At 37.0% G+C, this 16,631-nt stretch overlaps 1 protein-coding gene across 1 annotated transcript in view; it reads left to right on the forward strand.

Annotated features, from left to right (window-relative positions):
• UGGT2 (UDP-glucose glycoprotein glucosyltransferase 2) overlaps positions 1-16,631 on the forward strand; it is a gene marked incomplete at its 5' end in the record, with an annotated part of 93,450 nt that overhangs the window by 20,400 nt on the left and 56,419 nt on the right. The window contains 4 exons of the mRNA XM_082495591.1: positions 1,683-1,783; positions 4,949-5,048; positions 8,416-8,476; positions 15,416-15,507. Coding sequence (XP_082351717.1) covers positions 1,683-1,783; positions 4,949-5,048; positions 8,416-8,476; positions 15,416-15,507 — 354 coding nt within the window. The remainder of the gene's footprint in view (positions 1-1,682; positions 1,784-4,948; positions 5,049-8,415; positions 8,477-15,415; positions 15,508-16,631) is intronic.

Below are 16,631 nucleotides of genomic sequence, written 5' to 3' on the forward strand. Positions count from 1 at the left end.
CTTTATTGCGTCTCCTATCTGTAGAGATCTTCCACAGCAGGTACTATCAAACGCTTATGTTTTTATCTGAGCTTTTTTGTTCTTGGATTGTGCTAGATTTAGCTACACTTAGGTTTTTGATGTTGCACTGTGTCTAATTTGTGAAGCTGTCAGATAGTTACCCAGACTTCTTGACAGTGTTTTTAGATTCTTAATTTTTTTCTTCTCCTTTTCATACTGGACATGAAAGAGATGTTTCAGTAATCTTTAAATTGTCCCTCAGTTGTAGCCATGTCAAAGGTTATACATTTCTGCACTGTGAAATAGTTAAGATGTAAGCAAAAGACAAAAAATCTTAAAAATATAACTATTTGGTTATTCAAATTAACATAATTCAATCCTCTATCATAATACATATCTAGAGAAGAGCAGCTTTTTTCACTTGGGTTTAAGTGTGCTGAATTTTGTGCCCATGCTGACCTTAATGTAAGTGAACAAGAGAAATGAGGGACCAAACATCAATACTAGATCTTGGTTAGGGCTTGCAGCTAGGTCTTATTTGACAATTGTCTTTCACTCACAGAAGAATAGAGGGTCTGAGCAGAAAAAAAAATGTCATGAAGGGAAATTTGCAAAGGGGGCAGTAAAAGCAGTATTTAAAGAGATCAAAACTAGTTAAAAGTTTGCTATGTCATAGAGGGATTACTGGGAGTATGAACTGTTTGTCATTTCTAGGCCTATATTACAAGCAAGAAAAAAAAGAATTTTCTGTCTTTGCTTCCCTTTTCAGCTGAGTATGCTTTTGTTGAGGAACCTGGATTATATTTTAATCCCAGAACAGCCTTCATCAGTTGTTTGGTTTTTTTTCTTTTTCTGTAAAGAACAACAGTTAATATTATCCAACAGCTAATAAAATGAGGGAGGGAGGGATTCCTTGTGAAACTTCTTAATATCTAAAATAAAATATTACAGAACTTAAAAACAGACATCTAAAGCATTAAGACTTTTAGCTATTTTTTGCTTCTTGTTCTATACTTCCAGTAGAAGAGTCTTTAAAAATCTAGTGGTGCTTATTTGGTGTTGGAGGGTGTTTTGGTGCAGGCTGAAGTCTTTGCCCTCAAAACTTCTTTGCCCAATTATGTTTTCAAAAAAGATAGCCAAGCTTTTAGGCACCTTTCTCTTCTTCGGGTCTGACTAGTGATTTGTGTGCTAGCTCAGTAGCTGGATTTTTGTCAGAGATGTTAATTTATAAATGATATTCTCAACATTGGCTTGCTTATATCTTTTGTAGGTAATACAGCAAACTCTGTGTCAATGTACAGTTACAGTTAATCTACTGTACAGTTAGTATACAGTTAAATATACATTATGCTATAGTAAACTAACTGTACAGTTAACGATATGGTATATTAATAGTATTTAATCTTTGAGTTTCTTTATTCCATCAAAATTTATGTGACAGAGTTTGAGATAGATGACTACAAAACAGTTTAATTCCTTCTTGTAATTAACAGCTTTTCAGTCCTCAGAAATCACCTCTTCTCACCCCAAATCCTCATTTTTCTTTTAAGAATTAATTAAAGTTTTAATTCTTGTTTGTTACCCTGAAGATAATAGTATTAGCTGTGAGCAATACTGTGGTTAAAAGCAGACATTGATGGATGTCACTGATTTTACCTTATTAAAAAAATGCTTTATTGTAGACAGATGCATCCTGATCTGAAAAATAATCTGAAAGAGTTTAAAAAACATCTAATTGAAACTACTAACAACATGGAACCGCTGAAAGTTTGGGAGCTACAGGGTATGTATTGCATTTTTCTGAATTATCACAATACTCTGTTTATTTGTCCTTTGTTATGTTGATGTATCAGCATTATGATAAAAGCTTCCTTTAAAGAGAGACATGGTTTCATAAAAAAGCAGTATATATCAAGTATTTAAGAAGAATGTATTGCTATCTTGAACTGGTATTATATGCTAAAAATTAAAGGAACGTTGAAGTCATTTTATAGGTGGAGAATCATAACTAGCTTTGCTGATATTAAAGACGGAGAATATATTTCCCAGTTCTCTGCCTCATGTGTTATCTGAGATGTTAAACTTAGTTTCAGATTTTTTTGAGAAATCAGGCAAAAAGTATCATTTTGGCATTACTATTGAGTCAGGACAAAACACAGGTTAAAACATTTTGCTTTCTTTAATTTATAAATTCTAACTTTTACCGTGTATTGGAGTTCGCATTGATACTTTTTTTAATATAACCTCAAATAGAAGAGCATGCTTTTAAAAGCTTTCACGTGGAAAAGGAGAAAAAATATGTAGAAGTTGATTTCTAAACACTTTCTGTGCTGATGACGTGCAGGACATTCTGTAGCTTGAATGGAATTATAAGTCACTCTAAAATAGGTCCCTAAAATGTCATGACACTTAAGGTTAGGCAACTAAATTTTACCTCTTACATTCTTCAGTTTTAGAGGACAAGCTGATCAAAACTAATTTACTTTTATACTACTGCAGTGAAGGAGACTGTGCAATCATCTTAGCTTCAGTTTCCCTTTTGAATCCTGACTGTTATGGAGCTTGCTAGCAGTATCCAGTCTGAAACTGGCTGTTTGAGATAATTGTAGTTTGCTTGCAGTCTTTTATCGATGAACTCCCCTTCAGCTGCAGTACTTATCTTGGTCCAAAATTTAAAAAAAAATTGAAAAACATTGCATTTTGGACTGTACAAATAAAAAGATATTTATCTTTTTCTCTAGTTTTTCTTTTTTACATGATTGAATACCATTTTATTAATGTTCAAGCAGAAGCAGCTGTGAGGCTTTGATCCCTTTAGTGTCTACCTTCAAAAGCCCATATAAGGTCTGTATTTCGTGGTGGTCTTTTCTGCGGTGTCATGACTATATAAATAAAAAATGAAATTGGTGCTGCTCCCCAAGCAACCAGTTCATACAGTGTGGAGAGTAGTTAAGCATTGGGATGCTGTTTGTTTAGTGCCCGGAAGAGTGGTACTGGCTTCTGATAAGTACATTCATGGCCTTTTCAGACAGGGCGTCTTCAGCCCCCTCTTTGGATGGCACAATTGTTTTGATACTCTTACTTCTGACATGACTGGGTGCTTCCTCTAGTTTGTTCTTAATGACTAATTATAGTAGCTAAGTTAATGGCTCAACTACCCTCTGATTTCCTTTAATTAGCTTCCAAGTAAAAATTTAAGTAAATTTAACCAAAACTCCTTCAGCTATAGTGCATACTTCTATTTATAAATGACCCTAAACACCATTCAAGAGTTGTCTTTCAAGAGTTTTATGTTTTAGGTAAGTAATTAGATTTACGATTCATAATGAGAAATGATGCACAGAGTACTTATGCGGTATTCCCTTTAATAACTCATTCTTTTATCTGTGCGAACTGCCACATGATCTCTAGTGCTTCACTAGCTTTCAAAGCATACTTTGAGATCTACTTTAAGGTCAGGATCATCTTTTCCCTAAGGTGCCCTACACTGTGCTCTCAGCTGTGTTAGGGTGCCGCAAGGGGAGGTCTTGTAAGCAACAGCCCTGGACCAGAGATAACCAAGAAGGTAAAAAGACATGTCAGTTTCCCTCGGTGGGATTTGAATATCCATACTCTAAGCTGTTCAGCATAAAATGGGAATAATCAACAATTTATGAAAGATTTTAAGTGCGTGTCCTAAGTACACAGCAGATAGGGCATCACTCTCTGTAGTAACAGCAGCAACTGGGTGTTGCTTCACCTGATCACAGCTTATGTGGCTGTTGAAAGGCATCTGAAAGGTTCTTTTTGAGAACACTGATCTCTTTATACTCCTTATTAAATGTATTGTGAAATATCAAATTAACATTCCACCTCTCAGACTCACCTTTTTTTCCCGCCAAGATGTACCTTATTGGGCTAAACTAGGAATGCATGCTGTTTGCTTTTCCTGAGCCTTTTTTTTTTAATTCCTAATTCCTTCAAAAAATCAGTGCCAAGTTCTACTAGGCAGCATCCTCTATGATTTTCTGCCCAGTGATTTTTACTATATGTGGCATCCGCTTTCCTCAAAGTGAATAACCCAGGGTCTCCAGTTTCTGCTCAAATGTCTTAACTGGCAGATTATGAGGGGGGGAAAAAGCATCATTGCCCTGAGGTAGTTAGGCAGACAGTATCCAAAGTACGTGGAAGCACCTAGTATATTATTGCCTTACCCTGTTGGAACCAAAATTGAATTTTTCCCAGTCTCGTGCCGAGATTTGTCATGCCCAAGTTAGGCACCTAGAGAAGGCTAACTGAATTCCATTGTTGTTTTTCCAGTGGATAGGCAAATGAATTATGAACTGTCCTGATATATTCAAATTTACTTCACTCTGAGAAAAAGCAGAGAGAGAAAAATGAGATACCTTTAAAAATTTTGCTAGACACTTGAGAGAGCTGAAATTTGACATTCTTTCGTGAGTCTCAGTTTTCTTTTCCTGTGAAATTGCTGCAAACTCTTGAAAATTGTACACCTTACATGCTTAATACAGCCTTCTACATTTAACATATCTGTACTCTGAAAAACTTGTGAGGTCCTGGGGCTGGAAAGATCTTACTCTTTACTACAGTTATGGGTGTCTGTGGGTTGGTGTGTACCTAGCTTTGAGCATGATGTCCTTGTGATACTGGTACTATACCACGTGATGCATTATCTGGTGTTTTCACTGTGTTTTTGTAAACTTAGAAATTACTTGTACAATGTGTATGCTCAAGACAGCTGAGCAGAAATGTGTAGGAAAGCCTGATTTTGGTATTTCCAACTTTTAAGTGCCCATCTTTTCGACCTTAATGTTACTTCATAATCTTCTACAATGCATAGTTGAAACATAAAAATTGTAAAGAATGAGAGTGTGTATATGGAACAGTTTTCTGATTGTAGGCAGTATTGATTGAGAGTGATATTTCCAGTGATTTTTTTTTTTTCCAGATCTTAGTTTTCAAGCAGCTGCTCGAATTAGGTCTGCCCCTGTTTATGATGCCTTAAAGGTAATGAAAGACATAGCTCAAAACTTCCCAATAAGAGCCAGGTATGAGATTTAAGCTTGTTTTTTCAAATAACTGTTTTTGTGTTTGTGTTTGAATTTAATGACAGTAATACAGATTTATATCTGAATCCTGCAGTCAGATATGCATGGTTTACAGCTCGCTAGATGGATTCCAGGCAAGTTAATCAAGTAGAAAATAACTCCTGGGAGAGGTCATGATCAGTCTCTTAAATGTTTCCTGTCTGTTGCAGGAGTTGCCATGAAGGTATCTTAATCCATCAGGCACTTATGGTTGAATCCCTATTCATCCCTGCTTTTACTGGAATGATATTTTCCCAGGTGGAAAATTCTGTTGAATTAATAGCAGATCTACTCACAGTAGGAAGAAGCAAAATTCTGTTAATAAATTTCAGAGAGGATCCACCCACATTAGTTTTAAGCACAATATTGCTGATAAGACAGGGTCCTGGCCCCATGTATGTTAGTGTTTTTACTGGGGAAGATCACAGATTACTTAATAAAAGATCAAGATAAATATTAAATAAATGAATAATATTTTCCTCTGTACTAATACCAAAAATTGCTCTTGCTGTAAGCCAATTGTATTGTAATTGAGAAATGCTTTTCTTCATATTTAATAAGTTCTTCATGCAATCCTATCAGCAATATTTGCTTGAATTACTGAATTGAATATCATGCTAAATAGGGTTCCTAACTCTGTGCTTTCACATTTTACGACTCGTGTTTAATTATCACAGTGTTTCATTGTCATCTCTGATTTTCTATTAGAGCAAATCTACACTGTAATGGAAAATCTACCTTTGTAACATCCTGTTTCAAGGAAGAAAAGTAACCTTAAAATTCCTGAAACATAATTATTTTGAAATAGTAACGTATAAATTACATTTAGATTAGTAATCAGAAAATACAGCTTTCCATTAGAAGTAGTGGAAACACACAGTGTTGAACTGCAAGGCCCGTTCTGTTCTTTAAAAGACAGGAAAAAGTCGGTTTGAAGTATGCTAGGTGACATTTAAATCATTAATTTAAAAAGTCATTAAATTCCTACAGCTCACTCTGACTCCCACCATGTATTTGTTGTATTAGAGCACAATTTACCTGCTCTTCAAAAATTTTATTTTTACGGGTAAAAGTATAAGAAGACTTTATAATTATTTAAAGGGGAATTGCAGTTCATGTCCTGTATAAGTTATTCTGCTATGCTAATCTTACGTTATTTTTAACATGAGATATTACAGATATTTAAATAAAGTTAGTAGGTCTGTATTGACAACAGACTTAAATCAAAGGGACGTTGTGTAAAAACATTGCACAAAATATATTTCCTTAATAATCTAATTATACCTAACTCCTGAGTCACAAATACTAGTTTGGAAAAAAAACCCAACCTAGAATAAACAAGAAATGAAAATATATTGCTTAATCACTTTAGGTAGATAACTGGTCATTATAATAGTAGTGTTTTAAAATTGATTAAATTTCACACAGTTTACATAAGAAAACAATGATTCTTTAGTTATGCAAATTCTGGTTTGGAAAGGCTGTATAAAAGTTTTAGAACTATAGTTATTAAAATAAAAATTAAGTATTATATCTTCCTTAAAAATGGAAGAGTTCCATAGACCATAAATTAATACACCATTCCTCTGGAAGTTTCTTCCACTTTCTCGCTTATAAAGTGAATTTTTGTGTCTCAGTATTTCCAGTTGAAAAGGTTATTCTGAGCTGGATTGTGCAAAATGTCATCAGATGTAGACAGTGTAAGAACTAAGATATGTCATGGCAATATTTTGATAATTCATTTGCTGGGATATTTTTCATCTTTGATATATTGTATACGTGTCACAAATATCTGTTATTTAAGAGTACGGTAACAAGAATTGTAATACTGTGTTTCTTGCTATCTTTTCATCATTCATGAATGTTAATGTTATGAACATGTGGAAAGTTTTCTTTTTTCCCCTGATATGCAGTACTGTGTAGCTATGTGTTCTTCCAGATAAGAGTAAAGATGCATAAAATTATGTGATTGAAAATATTACAACCTTAAGGTCATACAAGAATATTCCTGCATCATGTAGAATGATAATTAGTATCCATTTACTTTCAGACAGTAAGGTGTTTCTGTTTGGTGAGTCTTTAGCACTGAATATTTAGAAAAATAATGCATAAAACTTTGTAAAGCTTTGAACTAATTGAACAAATGAGTGAATTCAAAATGAACAAATGTATTTCACAGGTACTTTTACAGTTGTTCCCTCAGTTTCCTAGCGTGCCCTTCTCAACCGTCGACCATCATACTTTTTCCTTAAAATCCTACTAGAATCTTGCATCTTCAACTGACATGCATAGATAAGGAGCTAGTTAACGATTCTTTAACGTATTACTTTCTTATTACCAAAAAAAAGCTATCAGTAAAGCTTACCTTTTGCTGATAAGGATTTTACTTCCTTGCTAATGTTGGGCCGGCTTTGTCTTTTCCTTTCCACCTTTTTATTATCTTCACATTCATTTTTTATGTTTCTGACTTACTACTCTAAGCTATTTGGAAAGATTTAGGTTGTTCTTTTTATCTGTACAGCTTTTATCATCTCTGTATGCAGAATTGAGCATTGATTCTGAGAGTTGCAGGCCCGGGTACTACTTATGTTGAGTTGAGCAAGATAAAAAATCTGAACTTTTTTTCCCGTAGAATATTTTCCCCTTCAGTTCTCTAAAACTATTGCTATGAATTCCAAATAATAGTTGTGGTAGTACTGCCACACGTTAAATGTCCACCTTGCTATGGAGACCTTCTGTTAAGTAGCTGTTTTGCTCATTGGCTAAGTAAATTGTCAGTAATAACTCCTATCAACTACAGACATTCTTTTAATGAGAAGTTCTGTAGTGCTCCTGAATTATGTCTGTTGCTGGTAGAAGTTCCTTAAAGCAGTGTCCTATATAGTCAGACTTTTGACTTGATACTCCAGTTTTCCAAACTTAAAGTTGGCTTCAGATATTCTTTTCTTTGTACTTACAGTTTCTTTTAATATTTTTTTTAAATTTTAATCAGCAATGTCTCATTTTCAGTAGAAACACTTATAGTTTCTTGCTTTCTGTTCTACGATTTTTATTTCAAAACTAGTGAACACAGAAAGTAGTACAGTATAAGGTATATTTACTCAGTATTGACTAAACTTACAACATTCTTTATGTGCATGGAGAGTACCTAAACTTTATGAGAAAGACTTTAGATTAGTTAGTTTAGATTACTTTAGATTAGTTGACAATAATAAGCAATTAAGCTTATCCTCCAATGACTACTGAAAATAATATTTGAACCCTGTTGACTGTTTTTAGTGCTGTCTTTGACATTACAGTTTGAGTTACAACTTTCTCATTTTTACAGGTCACTGACCAGAGTGCCTGTAGACAAGAAAATGCGAAATGAAATAGAAGAAAATCAGAAGGTTTGTTTTTATTTCTTCAAGTGGACGTTTGAGTAATATTATCATATTACTGCTTTTGGAGGATTTTATTAGTGTAGCAACTTTCACATGGTTTCTATCAGAGAAAAGGAGCTAACTGTTCTAAACATCTTTTAGTAAAGAAATAACATTGAAATACTTCAAGTTTTTTTACTTTCTGCTGCTCTTGGTACTTTTTCCCTTCTCTCTTTTGATTTTACAGAATTAGGCAAGGACAGACAATTTTTAGAGTGGTGTGTTCAGTCACAAATTGTATGCTGTGAAAGCAAAATAGGTATCAGATAATTTTTCTAGAGCTTTGGTGTTGAATCTAGACCTGCTGCTTAAATAATAGTCAGCGCATGCTAGCCTGGAGCTTTCCACACTCTGACTCACGCATACAACTCCTCTGCGAGGTATTTTGGATGTCGCCTGTGGTAGATGGTTGATTTATTTTCGTCCTTGATGCATTGCATCTTTTGTGTATCACATGAGGAGTCATGGTTCATCGTTTGTGACATCTGTTGTATTTTCTGTCTCAGTTCAGAGTTCAGGTTTTTTTCTTTCAAGTTGAATGTTAAAATTAAATGTTGGCCACCATGATTTTAGGACTGGTCACAGAAAATGACATCCATAGCACTGTCCTTAATCTTGATCTTCAGAAGATATATTTTCATATGGTGTTAAGACTGACCAACCACCATAGTGAAAGGGATTTATTTCTTACTTATGGCACTGCTGTACTTTTGCAACATTTCCACGTATCGTTTTGCTTTGTATCCATTCAGGCCTCTTCCTCTTGTCTTGCCAAGACTAATATCTCCAGAGGGAATGCCTTTCCAGTTTCTTCCACCTTCCAAAACAGTGAAAGCAAACAACGTCCCTGTTGCACTGACACAGCCTTCTCATAAAGCGCTTGTCATCTCCATTGTAGCAAAAATTTCACATAAATGTGTTAGGGCTCTCCACCATGCAAAACTAATCTAAGGCTTTCCAATCTTGAGTATTTCCTGCCCAAATAATGACAGGCTCAAGTGTTACGTCCTTGTAAATGGTTATGCAAACTGTTTTATAGGGCTTTTTTTGTCCATGGGTGATTGCATGTGGGACTGGTGTATAGAGAATACAAATCGCACCTCCCAGCAGTTCACCTTCCTGAGCCCTTCAGCTTTCTTGTGTGCAGGGTGCACGTTTGATTCTTGGTTTTCACAGAGATCTTACAGTGGGCTCAGCATTACGCAGACCTCTTGTTTCTTGCACTGAGAAGTGCAGTAGTTTTTTCCTTAAGGGAGCAAATCAGTATCTGCACCCCATTTCATTGCTTTATGTATACAGCTGGGATAGGCATTTTCCTGTATCTCTTTGTTGTTAGGGTTATAGTCAGGATAAAGCAAAACAAAGCCCTGATGATCATAGTTTCTCCAGAGTATGAGTGTTGGTATCAGGACTTTCCTTGGGTTTTGGTGAAATCTTTGCAATGTCCTTCTCAAACTGCAGCTCTGTTAACACAAATATAAAGAACAACTGATTAGTCAAAACCTTCTACTCTACCCCAAAATGCAAAAAAAAGGTGTATCAGAAATTAAAACAGCTGTTATTACTAGATATAAGGATATTACTAAATATAATAATAAGGTTTGAAAGGAAGATATCTGCATTTAGTCACATCTGTATGGTATCTAAACTCCTGTTATGACAATGAAGATGTAGTCAGTGGACATCAAAAACAATTTAGCTCACTCAGTGGTTGTGTTGTGGGGCATGGTTGAGTTACCTAAACCTGAATTTCTGATGTCATTTCATGGAATCACGGAATTTTCAGAGTTGGAAGGGACCTCTAGAGATCATCTAGTCCAACTCCCCTGCTAAAGCAGGATTGCCTAGAGCACATTACTCAGGACTGCATCCAGGCGGGTCTTGAACATCTCCAGAGAAGGGGACTCCACAACCTCCCTGGGCAGCCTGTGCCAGTGCTCTGTCACCCTCACCGTAAAGAAGTTTTTCCGTGTATTTGAACGGAACTTCCTGTGTTCTAACTTGTGCCCATTACCCCTTGTTCTGTCACTGGGAACCACTGAAAAGAGTCTGGCTCCATCCTCCTTCAACCCACCCTTTAGATACTTGTATGCCATAATAAGGTCTCAGCCTTCTCTTCTCCAGGCTAAAGAGTCCCAGCTCTCTCAGCCTTTCCCCATAAGGCAGATGCTCCAAGCCCTTAATCATCTTAGTTGCCCTTCGCTGGACTCACTCCAGCAGTTCCCTGTCCCTCTTGAACTGGGGAGCCCAAAACTGGACACAGTATTCCACTTGTGGCCTCACTAGTGCAGAGTAGAGGGGGAGAATGACCTCCCTCGACCTACTGGCCACATTCTTCCCTATGCAGCCCAGGATTCCATTGGCCTTTTTGGCGACAAGGGCACATTGCTGGGCCATGGATAATTTACTGTCTACCACGACCCCCAGATCCTTCTCCTCAGAGCTATTTGAGATACCGCAGGCTATCCAAGACAGCCATACAGGTCTGGCAGATTTGTCCACTGGGACATCCATTCCCTTCTGTCCAACCTGTACCTTCCAGTCCAAGATGCCTTATTCTGAGACAAATGACATTGGGTATCTATGGGGTTGGTCAGCTGAATCACTCCTGTGATTCCATGACTGTTAAATATATTAAGATGATCTTAGGCACCTATCACACTAAGTTTAAATTTCATACTACATCCTACCTGAGGGTACAGGCCTTTAGAGAGCAAAAAGCTAAAATCTGTTGAAGTAGGGAAACTTCCTGAACACTGCTGCTGGAGCACAATAAATTGGCATGTGCACTCTTGAACTGCAGTACATCCATCTAGCAGCAGGAGAGATATGATCTCATGCTGTGTGTAACTGGATGATTCCCTCTCAAGATAATGAAAGTTGAATAGGAAATGCAACGGGAGGAAATAAAGGTATTAAAAGTTGAAAGGCATGTGATGATTTAGGTGTAATGAGTTGATACCTAGCTAAGAAATAGACAAAGAACTCCTATAGATAAAAGGAAAAATAAAATCTCATTAAACACAACTCACAACTTCTAGTGCAATAATATGCTGATGGTTTAGCAAGAAAATACTATGTGAGTATTATCAGCATTATATTCTAGTCTTAGATGCTTTAATACTCCTTCCATCAAAGTTGTTATGGCAAATGGATGCTCTTCTGAATGATCAAATGCCTAGCATCGAAATTATATAACGAGCCTCAGCCCTAATTCAGCTCAGTTCTTTTCCTACTGCAGTACTGAAGGATTTGAAAACCTTTAGACTCCCATTTCAACACCCAATGGCTGATACTTTTGTCATTGTTCTTGCATTCATAGTATTAGTTTTTTGTATGACCTACATCAGCCAGTTGCAGTCTTACTCAGTATCTGTTTACATGAGTGTTGGGGCTTATAGGGATGATCCGTACGCTTTCAGTAGTGGTAACAGGTCTCTTACCTGAGATGTTGATTTCAGTGCTTCAAGGAGAGGGACTGTTACAGCTGATCTCACGAGATCTGCGAAAAAGCCCCAAAAGATTCTGGTAAGATTTCTTGAAACTGGAGTCCTCCTTATATTTATTGTTCACTCCTTGAGTCCAGTGGCATTAAGGGGGATTTTTCTGTGGTTACAGCAGCTGATGGCTCAATGCTGGTATTAAAACTGGAATCGAGGTTGGATTTGCTAACTACAGAAAAATTTCAGGTATACCTAGGACTTTGGGTGCTTCTCTGCCTGGTGCAGAGGAGTGTTATCATTGTGCCTGGCTGTTTAAGTTTGTCCCATCTGCCCATTTTGATTGTGTCTTGGTTTCAAACTCTGTGTACATAAAATGTTCAGAAATTCCATGTGCTGCAAGGGCACTCGGCATTGTCAGACATCTGTGAATTTTGGCTGTTTATAAGGGATGTGTAGAGTGAGACCTTGGGAGGGCATATAATTATATGTGAAGCTGTGGTAGGAAAAATGTAAATGTCAGACACCAGCCTCTACTTGTAGTTATTGTCTTAATGGTTGCATGGTAAAAAACTGGCTGGATGGCCGTGTCCAGAGAGTGGTGGTAAATGGAGTTAAATCCATTTGGTGTCCAGTCACGAGTGGTGTCCCCCAGGGATCGGTGCTGGGGCCCGTTCTCTTTAATATCTTTATCAACGATCTGGATGAGGGGATTGAATGCACCCTCAGTAAGTTCGCAGACGACACTAAACTAGGGGGGCGTATTGATCTGCTTGAGGGTAGATTGGCTCTGCAGAGGGATCTGGACAGGCTGGACAGATGGGCTGAGGCCAATGGTATGAGGTTCAACAAGGCCAAGTGTCGGGTCCTGCACTTGGGTCACAACAACCCCATGCAGCGCTACAGACTGGGGGCGGAGTGGCTCGAAAGCTGCCTGGCAGAAAAGGACCTGGGGGTGTTGGTGGACAGCCGGCTGAGTATGAGCCAGCAGTGTGCCCAGGCAGCCAAGAAGGCCAACACCATCCTGGCCTGCATCAGGAATAGTGTGGTGAGCCGGACTAGGGAAGTAATCATCCCCCTGTACTCGGCACTGGTGAGGCCTCACCTCGAGTACTGTGTTCAGTTTTGGGCCCCTCACTACAAGAAGGACATTGAGGTGTTGGAGCGTGTCCAGAGAAGGGCTACAAAGCTGGTGAAGGGTCTGGAGGACAAACCTTATGAGGAACGACTGAGGGATCTGGGGTTGTTTAGCCTGGAGAAGAGGAGGCTGAGGGGAGACCTTATCACCCTCTACAACTACCTGAAAGGAAGTTTTAGAGAGATGGGAGCTGACCTCTTCTCCCTGGCGACAAGTGATAGGACAAGAGGAAATGGGTTCAAGTTATGTCAGGGCAGGTTTAGATTGGATATTAGGAAGCATTTTTTCACTGAAAGGGTTATTAAACATTGGAATAAGCTGCCCAGAGAGGTGGTGGATTCACCATCCATGGAGGTGTTTAAGAAAAGGGTAGATGAGGTGCTTAGGGACATGGTTTAGGAGTGGTGGTGTTTTTATCAGGGTAGGTTAATGGTTGGACTTGATGATCTTAAGGTCCCTTCCAACCTCACTGATTCTATGATTCTATGAGGTTTAACAAAGATAAATATGAGGCCAGATAATACAAGGCAGCAGTTAGTTATAAAAAGATAGAAGTCCTTCCTCTTCTGTACCAAGTTTTGGGACATACCAAAAAAACCCACTTAGGTAATTTAGATGAGCATAAGATTGGGAATACAGTGAGTTTTATAAATCAGGAAAGTACTTAAATTACCTCTTTCTTTTTTTTTTCCTTATCGGGCCATAGGTAAAGTAGTGCCATGCATTTATGCTCCTCATTTTTGAAAGGCCCACTGACATCCAGTTTTAGGTGCCTACTAAAATTTTCATAAAAGATAATAACCAACTAAGTGTTTTTTTAAAAAAAGGCTTTAAGTAGTTATTACTCTCTTGTAAATCTACATACAAAAAAGCAATGAAAGCACCACAAAGTTCAGGTTACACCATTAGAATAAATTAAATTTAGAAATTTGAAAAGCTGTTTTTCAAGGTCAAGGACAGGTTTTGGACTTTAATAAAAATTCTTTCTGTGTTAAGCTCGGGCTTATCACAGCTGCATTTTTCCTTCGTGGAGAGCCCTGCCTTTCATACATTGATAGTAGGTACCGTTACATATTTCCATTCTGCTTTGGGTTGTGAAAATGTTTATATATACTAAGGAAAGGAAGGTACTTTTCCAATGAATGATGAGTAATATGCAGAAATGTTGGATTACAAGGAGCTTCAAGTGCACTGTTGTCTCATTTATGTGGGGTTGCATTTATAATGCCACAAACCAGTTAGCTTTGAGTTTACTTACATTCAACTGTGTGAAAGTAACTGCGGTACTTTAAAGGAATAATATCACTTTAAATATTGTCCCATTTTTTTCTCTCATTTGTTCAGTGGCAGGCTCGTAAGTGGAGTAATATATGCAGCCGGAGTTGCTTAGTCTAAGTGTGCTTTTTGTTCGCACTTATTTTGTTCAGTAAGTAGGAGCTAAATGGGGGAAAAAAAAAATGATCTTTGTCAGCTTGTTTTTTTTCTGCCTATTTTTGGTGCTTTCCGTTCCTCTGTTGGGAATTAAGACAGATCTGGAACTCTGACTGCTCCTCATGGGGTGAGTTGGAATAAACTGCTGCTGTTGCTCCTGTTACTTATCTTGCTACAGCCACTGTAGATTGAACAGTGTGGTGCCTCACAGCTCTGAAATAAAATAAGGCATACCTTAGTCCCTAAACAATTCCTTCCTCTTGTATTTGTTCATTGCGGATTTTTTTCTTTATGCAAAGCAAAGATATGTTACCCTTTCCATTTTTTTTTCCCCAAGGCCCCTTTGTTAGATGAGATTGTGTCTTTCTAGTCTGTCTTTCCTACCTCACCCTAAAAATTGCCACTATGTGGTTTTGGAATTGTGAAAGATTTTAAGCTATTGAGAAGCTAGTAGAGGTCTGAAGGGCACATGTAGGGTCTCAGTTTGATCTCCGCTTGGAAGTGAATGGATATGTAGGAGGAATAAGCTGGGGGTAATTTTTCAGAAACTTAAGAGCCACATTTCTGTATTTGTGTGTATTTTCACTTTCTGTTGGCAGACACTGAGAATGTGTTCTTGTCTTTACCTTGTACAGGTGGGGACACTGGAGGTTGTTTTGGGGGGGATTATCAACTATATTCATTTGTATTTGTGTTAAGCATTGAAAGTGTGCTAAATAGCAATTATAAAAGTATGCTGTCTATATTTTTCCCAACAACACTCAGCTAAAAGAAGAAATTATGTGGAAGATATTTCATGTGTCTGTTGTGTAGAATTACTTAAAGTTTTACATATTTTTATATCTGTATGTGTGTGTTAGTGTCCTAAGTAACTTAGGAATACTTCTTATTTTTAAGCATTTTCATGAAATACTTGGAATCCAACCTGGAGAAGCACGTTTATTTCTAAACGGTCTTCATATTGACCTGGATTTTCATGATCCTTTTAGGTAAGATGGTGTATTTTATTTGAAAAATATAGGATTACTACTAGTACTGCGTGACTTGTGCTTATGGTGATAATTAATTCCATCTATTGCATTTTTGGGGCCAGGAAGTGCTCCAATAAAGGGAATATTGGTTTACAGTGGTTTTACTTTGAATATGAACGTTGTATAAGTAGCTGAAAACATTATTTTTCTCGTGGAATATGTTTTATAATTTGCCTACAATTTTATGACTCACCATGTAAAATTAATTTTAAAATATAAGAAATCCAACATGTATGTATTAAAAGGTGGGAAAAGCACTTAAAAATGTAATTTAAGTGCTTTAACATTCCTATTTCTTAAAAAATAATAAAAAAAAAATTGCAGGCAGTAAATTTAGATACACAATGCCTTGGGTTATTTTTGGTACGCTTGTGAGTCTGTGTCTGGCCACCTTTTATAATAGGTTCTGTTAATGCAGAATTCATCTGCTTTTGGTATAAGAAATCTTTTTCCAGTTTGTGTAATTATAGTATAAATATTTTGGGTGGGACTTGCCTCTTTTATGCAAGCACTCATAAACTGTAAACGTTTTCCCATGTATGTTGTCAAAAGCAGGACAGACATGACTACTTCAAAATCATCTTTGGTGGCCTGCAGACTGTCAGTAAATTTACTGATGCTAAGGCTGAGTGTTTTTTTTTTCATTTTCCTATAATTCATCAGAGTCTACAATTTTTTTATTTTCTGGTTTTTTAACTCAAAATGTCTTCTTTTCTCCTTCAGGGAGATTCTTAAGCTTTCTTGGTTTTAGCATTTCGACTTGCAACTTTTACTTAACTTTTTTCTCAGCCAGAGTTTTGAAATGGAGTTACTTGCACCTTTTTTGATAATGATGCAAATATTAATAGCACTTTTTAATGCTAGTGCTAGGTTTAATTTCAATGTAATTTAGATGAAATCTTTCAGAACAGAGAAAACTCAAATGAAGCAAGATAGAAATAAAGGCGTTTGAAAAATCTTGCCTGCTGTGTTCTAGTAGGTGAATACTTCAGGTTTGTTCATTTACATATTGAATTTTCAGATTGCAACAAATGTTAGAGTCCTGTTGGGTCTTCTGAGACAGAGTTTTCTTTTAGAAGAGT

The sequence above is a fragment of the Vanellus vanellus genome (assembly GCF_965231255.1).
Source record: "Vanellus vanellus genome assembly, chromosome: 1".
NCBI classification, from domain to species: domain Eukaryota; kingdom Metazoa; phylum Chordata; class Aves; order Charadriiformes; family Charadriidae; genus Vanellus; species Vanellus vanellus.